This window comes from Malania oleifera, chromosome 6 (assembly GCF_029873635.1).
Source record: "Malania oleifera isolate guangnan ecotype guangnan chromosome 6, ASM2987363v1, whole genome shotgun sequence".
Lineage (NCBI taxonomy): Eukaryota > Viridiplantae > Streptophyta > Magnoliopsida > Santalales > Ximeniaceae > Malania > Malania oleifera.
The window spans coordinates 75,905,473-75,919,297 of NC_080422.1; the positions used below are offsets into that span (position 1 = coordinate 75,905,473).

The window sequence follows — 13,825 nt, forward strand, 5'->3', positions numbered from 1 at the left end:
TTTCTTGTCCCAAGAAGAACCTAAAAATATTAAAGAAGTAATAGAGGATGAGTCTTGGGTAATGTCTATGCAAGAAGAACTTAATCAATTTGAAAGAAGTAAAGTGTGGATCCTAGTTCCTAGGCCTAGTGATCATACAATTATAGGAACCAAATGGGTATATAGAAATAAGAAAGATGAGAATGGGGTAGTAACTAGGCATAAGGTTAGATTAGTTGCCTATGGTTATAATCAGGAAGAGGGAATTGATTTTGATGAAACATATGCTCCAGTTGCTAGAATGGAAACCATACGTATGCTGCTTGCTTATGCCACGTTTAAAAACTTTAAATTTTTCAAATGGATGTTAAAAGCATTTTTCTAAATGACTATATTAATGAAGAAGTGTATGTAGAACAGCCACCTAGTTTTGAAAATCATAAATATACAAATCATGTATATCGGTTGTCCAAAGCCTTGTATGGATTGAAGCAAGCTCCTAAAGCTTGGTATGAGAGGCGTAGTGGGTTTCTACTAGAAAATGAGTTTACCCGTGGCAAAATTGACACTAAACTTTTCATCAAATCCAAAAATGACAATATGCTTATCGCTCAAATTTATGTTGATGATATCATTTTTGGAGCCACTAATGATGAGTTGTGTAATGAGTTTGCCAAATGCATGCAAAGTGAATTTAAAATGAGCATGATGAGTGAACTTAGTTTCTTTTCAGGGCTGCAAATTAAACAAGTTGAATATGGAACTTTTATATGTCAATCTAAATATGTCAGGGACTTGCTAAAGAAATTTAATATGGAAGATAGTGAAATTCTTGGTACTCCTATGAGTTCTTCCATCAAACTTGACAAAGATGAGCAATAAATCCATGTTGATGTGAAATTATATCGTGGCATGATTGGAAGTCTTCTATATCTCACTGCTAGTCAGCCTAATATTATGTTTAGTGTGTGCATGTGTGCTAGGCCGCTCCTAAGGAATCTCATCTACTAGCCGTTAAACGAATCTTTAGGTATCTAGTTGGAACCATAGAGTTAGGCTTATGGTATCCTAAGCATACTACCTTTGAAACTGTGAGTTATACTGATGGTGACTTTGCTGGTAGTAAGGTTGATAGGAAAAGTACTAGCGGTACTTGTCACCATTTAGGACAATCTCTTGTTTATTGGTTCTCCAAGAAACAAAACTCAATTGTCTTATCTACAACCGAAGCAGAACATATCGCGACTAGAAGTTGTTGTGCTCAAACTCTTTATATGAAACAACTTATGAATTTTGGGTTGCACTACGATACAGTACCAATTAAATGTGATAATACTAGTGCAATTAATATTTCAAATAATCCTATCTTACATTCATGAACTAAATACATTGAGATTAGACATCATTTCCTTCGTGATCATGTACATAAAGGGGATGTGGCACTTGAGTTTGTATACACAAATGAACAATGGGTTGACATTTTCACTAAATCACTTTCAGAAGATAAGTTCATACAAATTAGACGTGAATTAGGTCTCATGCATAGTAAAGATGCTTCCTAGATATCTCATAGTTTGTATAAACTTAGGGGGAGCTTTCTAATAATTTTAAGGTCTAACAATTAATATAACAATTGATTGGTATCTTTCATTAGCTTAGACTTTATGGAATTGGTTATGTTTTATCTACTACATGATGATGATTGTATTTATGTTTTATCTATTGATCATACTGGAACTGTTTGAGTTGAGTAGTTGTAGATAAACTGTTAGATCTTAAAAACTCAAATCAGGTCATTTTTATATAGCTTTTTTTGGGAAATGTCCTATTTTCAAATGGCTTGCTACCAAAATTTTTAAAAATTCTCAAACTTAACTTGTATACTAATGATTTATACCCATTGCCTAAGGCTATTAATTTCTTAACCCTTTTTACTATTGCCAAAAGGGGAAGATGAATAAGGAGGGGGAAATTTGGGTTTAGCAAAGACTGGGTTGACTTGAAAATTGAGTTGAATTGAACTTAAATTGAAAATTATTTAAAATTTTTACATTATGCATATTGTTAGGAGAAGCCTTCCAAGGCTATACCCATTTTTTGCACAATATATTTGTCATCATCAAAAAGGGGAAGAATGTTGACCTTATTGGTCACACTCGGTTTTGATAATGACAAATACTCTAGTATTTGATGACTTTTAAGTGTATGTGCAGGTTCATCTTAACAGATCAAGTAATGACACATGAAAGCATGAAGATGAAATTTATAGGCTTTTTAATCTCGCCTATATTTTGGGGAGGAAGGAGGGTTATAACTGGTTTACTATTTCCTTTAGATGCTTCTAATTTCATTCAATTGATAATATCAAGTCCTAATTACACCTACTAAATTTGGGTTGGTTTTATATCTTATCAAAATCTAAGGTTACGTTTGGTTTGCGAAATGTCTTTTCTCAAGAATATATTAGTTTTAGGAAGTTAGTTACAATTAGTTATATGAAAAAATTATGTTACTGTTATAAAATAAATTACAATGTAAAACATTTTATAAGTCCATAATAAGGAATAGAAATTCTCAAATGTCATCATGGAGATATTTCTTTAGTACATGTTGAATGAAATAATTTAAAATATGCAAGGAATAACTATTCTCCTTTTTACATAATTTAAACTATTCCATTAAATCGAACAAGTTGTAAGGAAGTTTTTAAAAGTTCTCAAAATCTTAGGGCAGAATGTCATATTGTGAAAGTTCAGGACATGTTGTATAGTTTTACCCATGACTCTTCCTAAGGTCCTCAATAATATTAAATTATTTTAAAAATATTTTAGTAAAATTTCATCATTATACTTGCATTTTAATTCATTATGAAAATAGAATGTATGTTTTGTAAATTAAATGAAGGGTAAAAATATCACTTTAGTAACGGTGTGAACCATTTAACTAATGAATGATTATGCTATACATAAAATATAGTCTTATAAGTTTTTGATTATCTTCAAAACCTGAAATTGTAGTGTTATGTTTAGAAAATTGAAACTATGTCTTTAAATTTTATCCTCAGAAAATATTTCGTGAATGATAAATTTAGAGATATAAGAGAAATTAATTAATAAATTAGTTTCTTAAAATATAATATATTAAACTTTTTATTCTATAATAATATAGAATATTTTGATATAAATAATACCTTCGTATTTCACTCAAATACTCAAAAAAAAAAAGTATAGATTACTTTATTATTTTATTAAGAAATTTTTTTGTTTGGTGTTATTTTTTAAAAATGTCAAATTTATCCCTATAATTGCAAATAATTATTCCAAAATACTTCTTTAACTGCCCACAACTTTTCTAAAATATCCTTATAATTATGTCAAATTTATCCCTATTACTACTCATAATCACTTCAAAAAGATCTCTATAACTATTTACAGCTATCCCAAAATGCCCTTTTATTATTTAATTTTATTATTATTCTTTATAAATTTTTAAAAGCTTTACATAATGGATTCCCATGACTAGTTATTATAAAGGGGATTCCTCTATTTGGTGTCATCTTTCAAAAATATCAAATTTATCCCTATAACTACTAATAATTATTCTAAAATACTCATTTAACTATCCACAAACTTTTCTAAAATTTTTTTATAATTACATCAAATTTATTCCTATAACTATTCATAATTATTTTAAAAGATGTCTATAACTATTTAATAATTTATTATCTTTTTAAAAAAAATTTAAATATTTTAAAAATTAAAAAACCGTAGAGCACACATATAATGCGTGCCCTAGTATATTATTATTTATTTATTATTTGTGATATTATCGACGCGCCGTCCTTCCCGCCACCCTACGTGTCCCACTCATAACTGCCAAGTTCCAATACACGAAACGTGTAAGCCTCACAAGCAAACACGTGTACATAGTTCGTATGCAGTTACCTCCCAATGTCTCTACCAGAACAGATTATCAGCGACTCAGTTAGGGTTCACCTCAACCTCAGCAGCTCTAATGGCCAGCCCACTTCCGAGGTCAGCACACCATCTTCTATTTTTTTTTTTCTTTTCTGTTTTTATTTTTTCGAAATCTTTCTTCTGTGTTTGCAAAGAAACTTTATGGTGTTGTTTGATTTTCTTTTTCATTTCTCTTTGCCTCTAAATTTAAGAATTGGATCATTCCTTGTGGACCTAAATTGTCTCAAATATTAGTTCATCCCAAGTCCCAAATGTAAAGACATGGGCATGTGAGCATTGCATGATGGGTACCGTTGAAGAAGATTGATGTGTTCAAAAGAAATTATACCTTTACAGATGAATTTATTGTGTGAAACTTGCAATGAATTTAGATTTTTTTCCCTGTGTTTTTACTTTTGTGTGTGTGGGGGGTGTTTAGGTTGCTGATGGGTATGATGGGAGACATAAATCCAACTACAGCTGTGTTTTTGTGCCGACTTACTGGCTACTGCACTGATCAATGGCATCAATCACTCAGTTTTGGACTAAATCATCACTGAACCAATGTGCAGACTCAGAACGACTGGCATTCCCAACTAGGAACAAGAACTCCACAAAGATGTTAAGATTCCTAAATCAATTGGGATTTCTAATTAATGTGTCATGATTCCCAAATCAATTGGGATTCTATTTAATGTTAGGATTATTTAATGTTAAGATTCCCAAATCAATTAGGATTCAAGGAGATATTTTACATTCCTACTAGGAGTAAGTTTCTCTACCCTATATGTATGTGTAACCCCTACGGGGCTTTGGAAGGAAGGAGATCAAGCAATAACATAATTCATAGCCTTTGGCTAATTTGGAGGCAAATCCCCTCAAAGTGATCAAACCCTATTTTCTCTAACTGTTTTCTAAATTTCCCCAATTTCTCCACGATAAAACCCTAGGATCTTATCAAAAGATCATAAAAACCAAATATAAACACAAGGGAAACTGCCAAGCACTTATATAATGAGAAACCCAATCTCCATGTTCTCTAGATGCATGGAACTGGATGATGCATGTCAAGTGAAAACATAGTCAATCTCACATTTAAAATTGAATCAAGATATAGACTATCAATGCAGAAAAAGTTGCATCTTGGATGGTTCTCAAGCACTCAGGGGGTGGGTGGGTGGATGAGAAGTTAGAGTCAGCCTTACGCCCTCAACTATTCTTATCCTAACCTCGAAGGCTTCCATCTGCTTCTCAAACTGTCTTTTCTGTTATCCTTTCCAAGACTTATGTAGAACATTTAACGGTTCATTTGTTTTGCAGAATAGAATCACTATTGGAATGGACTGAATCTAAGAATGGAGTCGCTACATCAATGGAATTGCATGTGTGATTCCATTCCATTATTTAGTTTTAACGTCGAATCAAGACCACAATGGAATACCAATTCCAAGAATGTAATTTAAACTTGTTAAGTCAAACAATTTAAAAATAATATGCAGTGTCCATATAGTTTAAAAAAAAAATGCAATAAACAAACATAAAACCCCTAATGAATTATTCTTAAATCATCTATGCCAGTCTTCAACCATTCAATCATATTAAAGAAGAGAGGAGTAGATAGGTGGAGAAATTTCATCCAAACCAAATAAATAAGGCCGATGCACAAGCACAAATTCTGTTGAAAATAAAGCACAATTTCGAGGAAAAAAAGAACTAGTAGAATTTCTTTTCTTTCTTTTCCCCCCCTTTGGGTTCCTTGGCAACCAAGCAGAAAAAATAATACATGCAGCACCAAAGTTCCCCTATTCACAGCCTCCAATCCTTCTTCTTCTCAATCAATTCCTACCTCCTAAACAACCCACCCCACCACACCCCCCCCCCCCCCCCCAAGGGGGGCACCTAAACTCTTCAATCTCCCTCTTCACTTCTCCTATTGTCCATAGTCATGTCCATGGATCTCCAATGGCACCTTGAACTCCCCACTCTCCTGATGCCAGTGATTCAAGTCTGCACACCAATGCCACCAGTTACAGCAGCCCATGATTGATATCAATGGCCACTCTGCAGATTCCGATGCCACCGGCAACAACGGTGGCATGATTGATAAAAATCATCAATCTGTATATGGTTGTGACAGGCCGAACACCAGCGTGCAAGGAACACAAGATTCCAGCGATCCTCAGCTTCTTGGCAGAACTGCAAAAGTGCAGAGTGGTGCTCTTGTGCAAGAGGTGATTGTTGCGGACCTGGAAATCAAGAAAGTAACAGAGGATTATTTCTTTTGAAAACATCAAATGAAGTAAGTCTGTAGAAAGATAATCAAGTGAAAGAGAGAGATTGAGCCTAAAGGAAATGCACACCTGACAAGGGAGCTGTGAAGATTCAAAAACACAACTATGGAGTTCTGAGGAGAGAGTGGATCATATGATTTCATCTCTCTTTGGGCAAGAAGGGACCGATCCCTGGAATAAAATGTTTTCTGGAGAGGCTTTTTGGAATGTTCATTCCTTAATAAAAAGAATGTCCATTCCAAAGGAATCACCATGCCCATTCCAAAGGAATCACGATTCCCATAATCTAACCAGTAATCAAACTATGGAAAGGAATCAGGGCTGGAATAACAATTCCATTCCAGCATTGATTTATTCCAACCAGATAAGCCCTTAATGTAGATGGAACTAAAGAATCTGATGGTAAAATTATTCCTAATTGCCCTCTTGGATGTGGAAGTCTTGGGATATTAAGATGGCCTGTTCACCTAGCTGAAAAGGGAAGGGGGGGGGGGGGGGGGAGGACCACCGCACAAGGCCAAAGAAAATAAAAAATGAGTATAAAAAATAAAAATATAAAAAGTTTGTCCCAAAAAAAACACTATAATAGTATGATGCTCTGATGGAATTTGGAATTGCAGACACTGCACAATTAGTTATGCAGGGTGGTAAATATTGCTTTACGAAAGCTTTTGTACTTGAATAAGCTAGTGATTGGGGGAAAAATGCCATTTGTAAAACACTCTAAAAAGAGTTTATTTTTTTATTTGAATTTTCACCATCTAACTGGGTGGTATGCTCTTTGTTTTTGTTGTATTGATCCAGTTGAGTTGCGAATTGTGCTTTAATGTGAGGGGTGTTTGTGGCCATATATTTCAGGTTTAATCAACAGTCACGGTAAATAACATCATTAAGCTTCTTTACAAATAGTTGAGTATTGGCTGTTTGAAGATGCTGGGCGAATGGCATCAGTTTACATCTCATTCTATCAAGACCCATATCTGGATCTCCATCTACCAGCTCTTATCATTGCTGGATGCTGCATAAGCATAGCATTGGTCCTCTCCCTTCTTCTCATTCTCCAACATCTCAAATCATACACCAATCCTGCAGTGAGTTCTTATTCCATAAGTAAATGTTAACTATCCAGTTGCACATGCTGTTGTCTCAGATTTTTCTTTTCAAAAAAAAAAAAAATTCAGCATGTTATACAGATCTTTTTTGTTCAATTACCACAGCAGTGTGATATTGAAGTCTCTGGTGTTTGATCCAGGAACAAAAATGGATTATTGCGGTTCTATTCATGGTTCCCGTCTATGCTAGCGATTCAGTAAGTTTTCCTAGCTTGCATGACATTTTGAGCATTATCGAGAAAGTTGGTGCCAAGCAGTATATTTTTACGACCAACCATGCTTGTTTAAAAAAACAGAAAAAGATAATTTTTTAGATCATTTTCCTTTTCTTAAGAGCCAAATGTTATTTCTTTATAGAAACTTCATTTACATTCGACATTGTTCTTACCAATATGATTGATTTGTTGTACATAAAATGTATTTTCACTTAAGATATCAATATGGAGAGAGTGAGTTTGGTGAAAATTCTATTGTACTAAACTCCTTGCTTCAAAATTTTAGATTATTGCATTCTGCTGTTTGACTGTTCATTGCTATTTAGTGCTGCATTCCTGCAGCTAAGGAATTAGCAGATCCAGTCCCTTCCTTCCCTTAGCATGTAAAAGCTTAAAAGATGTTGGATAACTACTAAACCTAAAAGCTCAAGCTTTTATGTTGTGGACCAACCATGTACCAAGCCTTTAAAAAACTCCTCTCATTAAAATCCTCATGTAACCCATTCCCACTTATATGAGCTCCACGTAAGATGAACGTTAATCAGGGCCTTCCTCTTGTTGTCTTTAAATTCTTTGAGCTCATCTTTTCCTGCTACCTTGAACCTATTTCGGCCTTCCTTTTTTGGTGCCTTCAACTTGAATTTTTAGTATGCAACCACATACCATCTCTCATGCATGCTCACACACATGTATGTAATTATGTATGTATGTGTGTGATTTACGCACACATATAAGCCCTATTTCTTTTAGTTGTCCAAGTGGCAGCCGATCCTGCCTCAAAAAGGTGATGTTCTTGCATGCTGCTTGTCCCTCAGCAGCTTCATGTGGGGCAAGCACTAGTAAATCCAGCACAGCATATGTTTGAAATCTAGTATAATTTTGATTTCAAATGGGTTTAATGATTTTGTTATCTTTTGCAGTTCATAGCCCTGTACAGCTCAAAATTATCGCTAGCATGTGATATTTTGAGGGACTGCTATGAGGCATTTGCATTATATTCCTTTGGGAGCTTCTTGGTTGCATGTCTAGGTAAGCTGTTTTGAGGAATGCACCAATGTGATTGTGCAACTGATCCCTGTTTCTATAATGGTTCCTTTGTAGCTAGCTATGGTTTCAAGCCCCATAAATTATGCTGCTCTTGTGATGGTCTTTGGATTTGTGATAACTGTGGAAAGTACTCTCCCATTTGGCACATACACCTGATTTTACTTTTTATTTTAGTATATTATATTTTTGTCTTAAGAAGTGGAGCTTAGGCGTAATGGTAAGGTTGTCGCCGTTTGACCTAGAGGTCACGGGTTTGAGGCGTGGAAACAGTCTCTTGCAAAAATGCAAGGTAAGGCTGCGTACTATAGATCCATTGTGGTCCGCCCCTTCTCCAGACCCTGCATACACAGGAGCTTTGTGGCTGCCCTTTTTTTTATATATATATATATTTTTGTCTTCAGCCATCTATGTTAAACATTCCATTCAAAATTTATTTTGTAATTTGGTTCATTTCTCTCTGATTTCTTATTGAGATTAGTGCTGCAGTTCTAGGAAATTGTGTTTCTCAAAATTGTATTAGTAAAATACATTTCTTAGAACTGCTATGTTACTTTGTTAGGCGGTGAAAGACGAGTCATAGAACTACTTGAAGATGAATCCAAAAAACTGCTCAGCCAACCATTACTAGAAGGTGAAGAGAAGAAACAGGGGTCACAACAAAAATCACGTTGCAACTTCTTCACGCAACCATGTTTGCTTGGAAAAGACTTGCTCGATATAGAAAAATTCGGTCTTGTACAATATGTAAGTGGCAAAAAAATTTATTTATATCATCTGCTTTGATTTTGTTCCAACTCTAATATTTTGTGGATAAACCCAGATGATTCTGAAGACACTCTGTGCATTTTTAGCATTTTTGCTGGAGCTTTTTGGTGTCTATGGTGATGGAGAATTCAAGTGGTACTATGGGTATGTAGTATTCGCAAGAGCAAAAATATATTCTTCAAAGACAGCTTCCCATTTTAAAATGACAAATTGGTTTTTTTTCCACAATAATGATTAAATCCTATATTCTTCATGGTTGCTCTTAGAGGCTTCTGTAAATCAAATTGAATGGAGGTATGTATCTATATTTACACTATATACATAAGTAAGAATGGTGTAAACCATATTTAGACCCAAATATCCTTAATTTTATCCCAAATGACTTTGTCTTCTTTTAATAAGTACACTTAATGGCCTTTAATTTTTCTCTAAATCACATTCAACCTAGAGAAAATGAAAGTAACTTGATTGCAAACAAAATTTTACCACATTCTAAAGCTTGCTAATTTGACTCTTAAACTAAAAAAAAATTCTTATCAACAAATTTTCACATAAATTAATATAAAATCTTTTTTCCAGATAGAATATCGACTTCTCCTAAATGATGTAACACATTTATCATATACATGGGCTTGATGACCGTAAAGACTATCTAATCTGCAAAGTTAGTTAATTCAAAATAGACTCATAATATTCCTAATTTTCAATTAATTTGATTATATATACTAAAGAAACACATGCATTATATTTTTCTTTTAGATTAAAATTAAGAAATTTGAATTGTATAAAAAAAAATGATTGAATCTTATCTATATTAATATTAAATGTTAAATTTTCATTTGTTCCACTTCCAACATATAGGCATAATAAAAATAATTGAATCCCAAACACTCTTATAATCATGTACCAAAATATCTTTTGAGTTTAATTATTCCTAATTTAATCAATTCATTTTCTATTGAAGTGTTAATTTATTTCCTCACGTAGAAAGGATTTTTGTATATCGATGTCCTTATTTTATTTTTGTTTTCAGTCGGGTACCTTCACAAGGATCTCTAGCAGCATCCATCCAAAATTCTTCAAGCCCCTTCTTCTCAAAAAGATTTGAACTCCCATATCTCATGTACAGAGTGAGGACAGTAGAACCAATAACCCATTAAATCAAATGCTTAGTCTTTTTCTAAGCCCTACCAAACACATTCAACATATTGCCTGATTTTCTTATGCACCAAAACTTGCACATATGTGCATGTTGGCCAACACCCACTGCACAAGGCTAAAAATGATATCCCAAACTTTAAACCCTAGGGTATGCTTCACAAATCTGCTCACTTTAAGTACATATACGTGTGTGCTTGTGCAACACCAGTGCACAGCTCCCTAATATGTTTAGAAAATGACTCCCCAAACTCCGTAACAAGCATAGCTCTTGGCATAACTCGTGCTTGGTTGATGGATTTTCTTTTTCTTGCCTTTTTTTAGCCATGAATATTCACCTAATGGAACCTCATGCGTCTTGGGATAGATTGGAAATGCGGCAGTCCAAGATTGGCATTTGGCGCTACTGGGAAAGCCAAAATAACAATTTAAGGAAAATGCTGCTATTTGTGTTCTTTTTGATGCATTCATTTTGTATATTTGAATAATTTTTAAGTTCATAGTCATCACAGTTGCACCCTTATTGTTTTTATTCTTATGGTAAAAAATAAGGCTTTATTGAGTCCACTCAAGTCATTCCAGTTGACCTTTTTGGACCATTTAATGAGTTTTAAATGAACTTATCTTCTTTAATTTTGCTATTGAGTTTGGTATCAGTCTTTTGTTAATTACAATTATTATTACCATTAGTTTGTTCCTAAGCTGTGCAACAGTACAAGTCTAATTCGCTCAAACCACATAGGATATGGTTTTGGAAGTGTAAATTGGCACGGTGCAGTATCTTACATTCCAATGAAGATTTGGCAGCCCTCCAACTGAGACAAATGAAAATAACATGGGCAGAGAGCTGCAGTGGCTGAACAAAAATCTGCAAGACCCAATTTTAGAAGAAAATTCCACCCCCCACCCCTCAAGACTGTTTCTTCTTTTTTGCTCATTTCCTTGTGGATTCAAGATCACCGTAATTAGGGACGAGAATGTTACTTTGTCTTTGCCTGACTATGCCTCTATCTCTTACAGATACCCTTACATGGCTGTGGTGTTTAACTTCAGCCAGATGTGGGCACTGTTTTGTCTAGTGCAGTTTTACAATGTAACTCATCAAAGGCTTAAACCAATTAAACCACTGGGGAAGTTCATCAGTTTTAAAGCTATTGTGTTTGCAACTTGGTGGCAAGGAGTCGGAATCGCAATCTTGTGTGCACTCAGAGTTTTACCCAAGGAGGGAAAATTCAAAAATGGATTGCAGAACTTCCTCATTTGTATAGAAGTAAGTTTCTTTTTTTATTAGGGAAACATTTCTCTTTCTTTTTGGATGCCTTAGCTCTTCTTGATGAATATTTGGGCCCTACTTATTCCAGAGGCAATGTTTTGTACTACGAAAACTATAAGTTCTAAGGAAATAGAAATTGACAATAATTCAGACAAATGATGCTCATAAATGCTCATTGCTGGTTTGATCACCTAAATTTTTTGAACTAGAGAAGCAAGACTTTCAGCAAGCTTCATTAGGGTCCAACCAGATATATTTGCACATATTTGGTTGCCCATCTAGCAATGACATTGATACTGCATTTCTTCATAATTCTCACCACAATATTACTCCATGTTTATTATTGTTTGACAGATGGCCATTGCAGCTGTTGCTCACATTTTTGTCTTCTCGGCAAAACCTTATCAGTTCCTCCCAGCTTCACACTATGGGAAGGTGACCGCTGAAACAACCAAGGCTGTGCTGAACTTGGAGGGTGATAAGGAGAAACCAGCTGTGCTTGAGAAGACAGAAACCCAGATTGAAGCTCCTGGAACAAGCGTCACTGAAAGTGTCCGAGACATTGTTCTTGAGGGTGGTCAACATGTAAGCATATTTTACGAACCAGATTTTGCTTTACAAAGGTATTTGGTTCAGGAAGTCCTATGCATTGAATTCTATGTGAAGGGGATGCCATTTCATGGGAATATGGATTATTAAAAAAAAAAAATAGAATGTTTTGTGATTATGATTCTTAAGAATCCAAATACCCACTGCATTAGATTATCTAGACAATGAATCATGCACATCAAGGATTCTCAACTCACATTCATGAGAATCCTTCTTAGTTGCAAGCATGGCTTTGGATTTGAATTTATGTAATTTGGACCAAAAGAAATAACTTGTACTGGATTCTAATGTTTTATTGAATTTCACAAAATTTCAAATTCAAGGCTTAAACTCCCTACTGACAAACATAGGTTGATGTTTTTTGCCCGTAATAGGTTGTCAGGGATGTTGCATTGACCATAAGCCAAGCAATAGAACCTGTGGAGAAGGGTGTGACAAAGATCCAGGAGACTTTCCACCACGTCACAGTGAGCCCAGATGACAAGGAAGAAAAATCAACTTTGGAAGTTGAGGAAAAATTTGAAGAAAATTAATTCCCTTTGGGCAGAAGAGACCGCCTGTGCAAGCTGAGGAAAGTCTGAAGCCCAACTACTCTGCAAAGGGCAAGCCATTGGGTTTTATGGGTTTATCGAGAGGGTGGTGTGGGGTAGTGATTTTAATAGGTAAATTGCACTATATTTAAAGAAGAAATAAGTGCACAACAACCAAGAGAAAGCAAATGAAATTCTTTTATTAGAAGCTTTTTCATTTATATTGTAAACAATATATATGAACAGATAATGCTATTGAAATTTTAACATCTGTATTGTAGAACAACATACAACAGAAAAACCTAATTATAACCCTTATCATCGATCATGGCCACAGCAGCACAGATCTGAACAACACTCAAAGCAGCCAAAACATGCAAGAGCAGTGCAGAGCTGAGTTAGTGCAATTGCACATTGATTATTTATCTTTGAACAAGCCTCGATGCAACACATGCAGCAGCAGTAACTACACATCTTCCCACAGAAATTGGAGGTTGCCTTAACAAAAATCTCTGCAGCCTCGGGCAATTTTTCTTTTTGGCTCCCTGGACGAATGTTTTCGGCAGTTGCAATCAAATTGCCAAAGCCGATGCCGAGACTTGGAAGCAGTATCAGTTTCTGGCCTTTGGAGTCGACCAACTTTTTATTTTTGGGTACCTGATTGTGTTTATATTAATTAAAATATCAATCAAAACATTGATTTGGAGTAATGTTTTAAGGGGATGGCCATTAAGAGGTATAACTTAAAAGTTTTAGACCACCAAATAATTATGGATCCAGCCTATTATTCGTAGAACGCATGGTACACAAGGCTCTGGAATTCATGGCATGCTAGAACCTTAGTTTGGGTGTAAAACCATGCAAATGCTTTAAAGTAATTACAAAGTTAA

General features: G+C 34.7%; 2 protein-coding genes across 4 annotated transcripts in view; one reads left to right on the plus strand and one right to left on the minus strand.

Moving 5' to 3' along the window:
- Nucleotides 1-3,791: 3,791 nt before the first annotated feature.
- Nucleotides 3,792-13,204, plus strand: LOC131157598 (protein LAZ1 homolog 2). 2 transcript variants are annotated; one of them, XM_058111882.1, is made up of 9 exons: nucleotides 3,792-4,013; nucleotides 7,085-7,317; nucleotides 7,479-7,535; nucleotides 8,474-8,582; nucleotides 9,160-9,344; nucleotides 9,421-9,509; nucleotides 11,544-11,793; nucleotides 12,151-12,381; nucleotides 12,780-13,204. In XM_058111882.1, exons 2-9 carry the CDS (start codon nucleotides 7,168-7,170, stop codon nucleotides 12,936-12,938), a joined length of 1,230 nt encoding a protein of 409 aa, XP_057967865.1. In that variant the 5' UTR covers nucleotides 3,792-4,013; nucleotides 7,085-7,167; the 3' UTR covers nucleotides 12,939-13,204. The 2 variants fall into 2 exon arrangements, with proteins under 2 accessions (XP_057967865.1, XP_057967866.1); XM_058111883.1 differs by having other exon boundaries at nucleotides 3,894-4,013; nucleotides 11,577-11,793.
- Nucleotides 13,116-13,825, minus strand: part of LOC131157597 (uncharacterized) — a 36,038-nt gene continuing 35,328 nt past the window's right edge. For both annotated transcript variants that reach the window (XM_058111880.1, XM_058111881.1), the window contains exon 13: nucleotides 13,116-13,592. In XM_058111880.1, coding sequence (XP_057967863.1) covers nucleotides 13,254-13,592 — 339 coding nt within the window. In that variant the 3' untranslated portion in view covers nucleotides 13,116-13,253. The remainder of the gene's footprint in view (nucleotides 13,593-13,825) is intronic.